At 31.9% G+C, this 7648-nt stretch overlaps 1 protein-coding gene across 2 annotated transcripts; it reads left to right on the top strand.

Annotated features, from left to right (window-relative positions):
- The first annotated feature begins 1079 nt into the window (after positions 1-1079).
- On the top strand, positions 1080-7360 carry LOC145735293 (V-type proton ATPase 116 kDa subunit a 1-like). Of its 2 annotated transcripts, none has more exons than XM_081989140.1 (14): positions 1080-1232; positions 1809-1939; positions 2053-2229; positions 2280-2469; positions 3122-3249; positions 3300-3516; positions 3568-3740; positions 3793-3943; positions 3997-4418; positions 4476-4585; positions 4638-4774; positions 4830-5062; positions 6748-6937; positions 6989-7360. In XM_081989140.1, the coding sequence occupies exons 2-14, from the start codon at positions 1823-1825 to the stop codon at positions 7267-7269; spliced, it is 2526 nt and encodes an 841-aa protein (XP_081845266.1). In that variant the 5' UTR covers positions 1080-1232; positions 1809-1822; the 3' UTR covers positions 7270-7360. The 2 variants fall into 2 exon arrangements, with proteins under 2 accessions (XP_081845266.1, XP_081845267.1); XM_081989141.1 differs by having other exon boundaries at positions 1089-1232; positions 1806-1939.
- The last annotated feature ends 288 nt before the right edge of the window (positions 7361-7648 follow it).

Raw genomic sequence — 7648 nt, 5'->3', positions numbered from 1 at the left:
GAGATATTGAAGGATTCTGAACGGCAAAAATACGTTACAAAATGTATAAGTATCAATTTACAAATTTAAACTGACTAAAAAATTTCCAAATGCTCCTAAAGTGATCTAAAAAGGTTTTAAAACACTACAGAAACTCCAAAACAGTCTAGAAGCTTCCAAAAGCTTTTAAAACACTCTAAAGGCTTCCAAATAATCTTCAACTAGTCTAGAAGCTCTCAAAAAATGTCAAAGCAGTGTAAAAGCTTCCGTATGTTTCTAAAGCAGTTTAAAAGCTTCCAAAAGTTTAAATTCACATGTTTTAAAAGAAGTCCAGAACCTTCAATGCTCCTAAAGTAGTCTAAAAAGATTTCAAAACACTACAGAAACTCCAAAATGCTTCTAAAGCAGTCGGAAGTCTTTCAAAATAGTCTAGAAGCTTCCAAAACATTTAGAACAGTTTAAAAGATTCCAAACCCTTTTCAACTAGTCTAGAAGCTCCCAGAAGATATTAAAGCAGTTTAGAAGCTTCCAAAAAAATTTATGAACCGTGTAAGAGATTCCAAATGCCTCCAGAACTTTCAATAAGCTGTTTAAACAGTCCAAATGCTCTCAAGTAGTTCAAAAAACTTTTGAAAGTTTTCAAAACAGTCTAAAATCTTCCGTATGTTTCTAAAGCAATTTCAAATTTTCAAAAAATTTCTAGAAGTACTCAAAAAAATTTTGCATTTTTGAAAGAGTTTTATGCTTTTTTGAAGAAAATAATTTTGCTTTTTAAGCGCTTTTTTTCACGACTTTAGTGCTTTTTAATCCGGACTCTAGTTATGACATTTGGCCGTCAGTTACAGTTCTCTTCCAGACCTAGAAATTGTCAAATTCAATCTCATGGAAGTACAAAGCAACGAAACAAAATCAGTGTGATCCTCGTGAGTAATAGCTATCATTACATTCTCGTCACTTTATATTAGAAATCACTTAAAATTTACAAAATTTCTCTTCCAAAAAGTAGAATTATTAAATTACACTTCCAATAACAACTACTTTACAGAATCTTGTAAAGAATATCGATAGAAAAATACCATTTTGTAATTAATTTCTCAGATTTAAGTGGTTCGTGTGTTTTATCAGTATCACAATACTTTAGAGTACTTAGATAAGACTCTTGTGATCGCAGTCTAGGAAATCTTGAAAAGGTTTTATTTGTTATCGATGAGACGGTACAGTCAGTTGGTCAAGTGATTTGTGTACCTCCACAGGTAAAAGCTTAATTTACTAAAAAATTTCTGCTTTTAACTTCCAATGTTTTCTCATTTTCCAAATATTAAAAGCAATTCTGTGCAGATTTAAAGTAGGAGTTTTGTTTTTCTTGATTCCTTTATATCTAAATAAAATATTATTTTTAAATAGTTTACTAATCCGTTTTGGTATGCAATAAGCGCTTGAACTCTTTTCTAACAATCAGTTATTTTGCAATATCTATTAATCAAGGCGTATTATCACACAATAGGTAATTCAATGAGGTCAGATTTATTTCAAGTATCAAATGATGATGAAATGTATACACAATAATGTCATATAAAGTCTTGATTTATTATTTTATTAAAAATGACTTGAATATTTCTTAAAAGTGAAAATAAACATTTCAGCTTAACAATAATACTGAACCAATTTGCTCATTAATATACGCTAGAACTGAATTTCACAGAAGAGGCAAATTGATAATTTATATCCCTTGTCAACGGCGATAACGTTCAATACAAATTTGTTAAGCACCAGTGTGCACAACAAGCATTTGGTAAACGACCTTTATTAAAGTAAAATTTTCCCAGCAGAGCTAAATCTCATCATGGGGGACTTATTCAGAAGCGAGGAAATGAACCTGATTCAAATATTCATACAACCAGAAGCTGCCTACCACGTTGTAGCCGAATTGGGAGAAAAAGGATGTGTCCAGTTTATTGACGTAAGATTATTCCGACTAGTAAAAGCTGTTAAACATAGCCGTAAACACGAACTGCCCGATAAAACCTCCACGTAATCCCTTAAAACTCTTTAAACTAAGTGAACATTTTGCAGCTAAACGAACCGGTTAACTTATTCCAACGGACTTATGCGACCGAAGTTAAAAGGGCTAATGAAATGGAGAGGCAGCTCAAGTACGTTGAAAACGAAATTAAAAGGAGCGACATAAGAATTCACGACATTTCGGTTTTGCCTAAAGCGCCCAATCCGAGGGAAATTGTTAATTTAGAGGTGATGACCCGTTTAGAAGCTCAGGGCACGTAATAAAGCGAATATTTTAGGCGCACTTAGAGAAAACTGAACGAGAAATTAAGGAATTGGAAGAAGGAGCGATGCATTTAAAAAAAGAGTATAATGAAAAAGTTAATCACAAATATGTGTTAACAAAAGCTCAGTTGTTTTTTAATCAGCAAGAAGAGGCCATTCAGAGTGATTATACACCCGAAGATATAAAAAATGCTTCACAATTAGGTAAATATACAATTTGTGTAAATTTAAGTGACAAACAAATATATCAGGACCAAAATTAACACTCAAGTTTGAAAACTCTTCACCCACATCACTCTGAAACTCTCCATTTTGATAGAAACAAAAAAGTGCTTTTTCTGCTCAATTTTTCTCCTTTGCTATACAAGGTTGGTCTGAATATTTAGACAGTTTGCGGCGACTGTATTTTTGTAATAAAACACCCTGTATATTTTCTGATGAGTTACTAGATCTTTTTCTTCTGGTTCCAAAAATATATACTACAATAGACAGTTGGTTTACCCATTCTTTGAATTTTTTTGAAAAACGAAAAATTTTAAAGTGCTTTTTTTGTACTTATTTCAACTAATTTAAGGTTCTTGGGTATAAATATGCCCTTTGCTGTGCATTGGAACCCTCTTGGAGCAAAATAAAAAATTGCCAAAATTGCACTTTTTGCAAAAATGGCATTTTTCATCCTTCTTGGAGCCAAAACTGGTTTCTCTTCTAGCTCTTCATATTGAATTTCAAAAAGTAATAAAATTGCACTTTTGACAAAACACGTATCGCCCACTAAAAATCCTATTACTTTTGCTTAAGATTAAACTGGTATTCTTAAGGTAACGTAAAATTTATTTAATAAGTTACATTCCTGTAGGTTTTGTGGCTGGTGTAATCAACAAAGAGAAGCTTGCCTCCTTTGAACGTGTTCTCTGGAGAATCGGTAGAGGAACTATTTTCCTACGTCATTCTGATGTGGAAGAACTGATTTTCGACTCGTCCACGGTAACCCAACGTACAAATTTAAACCATCAAAAACCAGCATCAATTTTCAGGGAAAAGAAGTCAGAAAATCAGCTTTTATTGTGTTTTTCCAAGGTGAAAATTTAGCCCAAAAAATTCACAAGATTTGCAACGGTTTCAAAGTGTATATTGTGGATTTGCCTGTAGAACATTCAGTCAGAGATGAGCAAATCAAGAAAATTTCTGTGGAAATTTTAGATATTAAAAACGTTCTGAATCAAATGGAGGAACACAAGAAGCGTCTTCTAGGTTTGTTTTAATTTAATTAACAGTTAATTAAAATTATTGTTTGGATTTTAGTTTCAGTGGCAAAAGACATCCAAAACTGGAGCATTATAGTATGTAAAATAAAGGCAATTTACAACACTATGAACCTGTTTAGTTTGGACGTAACAAAAAAGTGTCTTATAGCTGAAGGATGGGTACCCACTAATGATTTACAGTTTATTAGGGCTGCACTACAGGATGGATCTGTACGTTAACATACTTTTAAGTAAAATCTAGTTTGTAAGCAAACAATTTTAGGCAGCATGTAACAGCACAGTGCCATCCTTCTTCAATACCTTAAATACCAACATAACCCCACCCACATTTAACAGAACTAACAAGTTTACGAAAGGGTTCCAGAACCTTATAGAAGCCTACGCTGTTTCTTCCTACAGGGAGTTGAATCCAGGTTTGTTTGATTCATATCAGTTATTAGAGGTGTAGAAAAATATTTCGTTACAGCTCTGTACACAATTGTGACGTTTCCCTTCCTGTTTGCTATCATGTTTGGAGATTTGGGACACGGAATTATCATGCTAGTGTTCGCACTTTGGATGGTTCTATCAGAGAAAAAAATTGCAGCCCAAAAAGACAAGGACGAGATTTTTGTTATTTTCTTTGGAGGCAGATACATTATTCTTTTGATGGGAATTTTCTCTATATACACTGGATTTATTTACAACGATCTGTTTTCTAAATCAATGAACATATTTGGCTCCAAGTGGATAATTAGTGAAAACTCCACAAATTGCAGCTTATACACTATACTGGATAATAATAATTTAAACTCCACTGTTATAAGCAGTTCAAGTTTGTTTCAGATTAGACCAATTGATTGTTTCGAAGGAAATCCTTATTTTGCTGGACTAGATCCTGCATGGCAGGTAAGACATTTTATTTACTCATCCTGTATAATTGTTATGACAGAGAAATGTTTGCAGAGTGCAGATAATAAAATTATTTTCCTCAACTCGTTGAAAATGAAACTTTCCATTATATTTGGAGTGGTTCATATGGTTTTTGGAGTTTGTTTGAGTATTGTTAATTTCCTGTAAGTTTGCTTAATTTTTATTTAATTGATTCTAACATTGGTGAATGTACAGTCAGTTCAAAAAACCTGCATACATCTTTTTGGATTTCCTACCAAAAATTCTGTTTTTCGCTTTTCTATTCGTCTACCTACTAGTAATGATTTTCATGAAGTGGCTCAATTATTCGGCAATGAAAGACAATGGAGAAGGTAATTCTACTGATTTTGGGTAAATTTTTTAATAATTTGATTTGCCTGTTATCAGATATTCCTCATGGAAGTTCTTGTGCACCTAACGTACTGATATATTTTATTGGAATGATGCTCTTCAAGAAATCTGAAATTGAAAAACCTTGTGATGCGTACATGTATAGTGGACAACAATCAATGCAGAAAGTGTTATTGATTATGGCATTGATTTGCATTCCTTGGATGCTTTTGGGTGCTCCATTATACGAAATTTTGTTCAGGAGAAAACCAAAAGTTAATATACAACAGGTAAACAATTACCTACTAATTGATGCAATTGTTTATGTTCAAATTTACATGTAGAGAAAAGATCAGAAAAGATCATATAATTTTTCATAAAAAGTCACATTTCAATTTTGAATTACAATAATTTTTAATAAGGTCACGTGATCATTCGAAAAAGTGATAAAGAATTTCAATTTAAAAATATTTAAGGCAAACTTTTAGTCACGTGACCGAAAATGTAATTTTCTAAAAAAAATATTACTGTATTTAAAAAGTAACGTTTTAATTTTGAATTTCAAGTATTCTTGAATTTTTAATAAGGTCACGTGATCATTCGAAAAACTCTAAAAGTGATAAAGAATTTCAATTTAGATATATTTAAGGCGAACTTTTAGTCACGTGACCGGAAATGTAAGTTTCTAAAAAAAAATTATTAACTTTTTAATTTTGTATTTCAAGTATTTTTGAATTTTTAATAAGGTTACGTGATTATTCGACCAACTATGAAAGTGTAATAAAGAATAATGAAGATTTTCAATTTAGAGTTCAATACGAATTTTTAGTCACGTGACAAAAAACGTGAGTTTTCAAAAACAATTTGAAAACACTAAAAACAGTCTACATTTTTAAGAAATGTTCGATTTTTAGCACTGAGGTGTTTAGAAGTGAATTTAATAGTGACAAAGCTTGAAATGATATTTTTAAGTCTATGGACAATGTAAAAATTGTTTTTTTCAGTCTGCTATATTAAAAACCTGATGAAGATAGTCTCGAAACTCGATTTTCCAAGCTGAAAGTCGTTTGAATGCACCAAAAATAATCCTAGTTCTAAGAAAATGGAAAGCAAAGTAAAAAAACTTGAAAAGTTAGTCTTCAAGTCAATGTAAATATCCTGTATTTAAGACTATTTTCAAGACTAAAATATTGAAATTTGTCTTCAAATTATGAAAACTTACTTCAAATGTAAATTTCAAATTTCTGATGTTACTTTTCAGTGATTCAGAGTCACTTTTTGGTGTCCAAGTCAATTTTCAAAGTTGAAATGTGTGAATTTGTAGTCAAAAATCCTAGAAAAAGTAGTTTTTTATGTCTAAAGGTCAACTGTCAATACTAAAGTCTTACAATTTATCTGAAAACTATGACGACTGACTACAAAGACAGTTTTAAAGCCTCTCAAATCAATTTTTATAGTTTCAAAGTCAATTTTCAATACTAAAAGCTTTCAATTTGTTTGGAAACTTTTAAAACTGGTCACAAAGGCAATTTTTAAGCTTCTTAAGCGAATTTTCATCGTTTTAAAGTCAATTTACTGGTTTCTAAGTCAATTTCCAAGACTAAAGTCTTTCAATTTGTCTGAAAACTATGAAAACTGATTACAAAGACAATTTTTAAGCCTTTCAAGTCAATTTTTATAGTTTCAAAGTCAATTTTCAATACTAAAAGCTTTCAATTTGTTTGGAAACTTTTAAAACTGGTCACAAAGACAATTTTTAAGCTTCTTAAGTGAATTTTCATCGTTTTAAAGTCAATTTACTGGTTTATAAGTCAATTTCCAAGACCCCTTTCAATTTGTCTGAAAACTATGAAAACTGGTTACAAAAACAACACACAACAAGTTGGGTTGGGTTGGTCTTTCCTCTTAACTGTAATTTTTGAAAAATATCCAGTGACGTAGAAAATAAAACTGGCTGATAAGGACAAATTTTTAGAATGGACATGCTGGCAACCATGTTGAACTTGAAGTTATTCCAGAAGATGCAGAACTTGTAACTGAACATGAAGAATCTATTAGTGACATAATGGTACACGCTGGTATTCACACTATTGAGTTCACCTTAAGTACTGTATCACATACTGCTTCCTATCTTCGATTGTGGGCTTTATCATTGGCTCACGCCCGTAAGTTCTTCTTTACTTTCCTCTTCTTTTGCATTAAATTTAATCTTACAGAGTTGTCGGACGTATTGTGGGAAATGGTGTTCAAAAAAGCTTTAGTAACGTTATCTAAGCCATACATTGGATCAGTGTACATTTATATTATTTTTGGCGCCTGGTCTGTGACCACTGTAGGAATTTTGGTGATGATGGAAGGGTTGTCAGCTTTTTTGCACACCCTTCGTTTACATTGGGTGGAGTTTATGACCAAATTCTTTGAAGGGCAAGGAATTGCGTTCACTCCTTTCAGTTTTGAGAGGATTTTTGAAGAACAAGAAGAAGCAGCTGCCAATTAGCCATAATATTCATGTAAAAACAAATTTGAGAGCTGTGTGTTTTTAAGGTTTAAAATACCCAAATAAAAAAAAAACCACTTACAAAGACAAATATGTCTGACTGATTTGAACTTTTATCGCGATTATCGATTATTCGGATGAAAATCAGAAATGTCCGGAGGGCCATTAATAAAAGGCTTAGACAGGACGTTGCCATAAATCTAAACGTTTCCAATATTTCTTTGCCATAAAATGAAATTTGCCCTGGATAAGTGCTCTATCCGTTTTAATTATTAGACCTCATTTCCAGCCTGAACAACAGTTGTAATAGGCGGTCAGACTCAGAATTGACAATTTTTTTGCTAATTTACTAAAAATCTGTTGAGTGTGATAAGGGTAA

The sequence above is a fragment of the Ips typographus genome, linkage group LG11 (genome assembly GCF_016097725.1).
Source record: "Ips typographus isolate SLU linkage group LG11, UJ_Ityp_2.0, whole genome shotgun sequence".
Classification (NCBI taxonomy): Eukaryota; Metazoa; Arthropoda; class Insecta; order Coleoptera; family Curculionidae; genus Ips; species Ips typographus.
The sequence above is the reverse complement of the archived record's forward strand: the minus strand, read 5'-3'. Positions and strand labels throughout refer to the sequence as shown.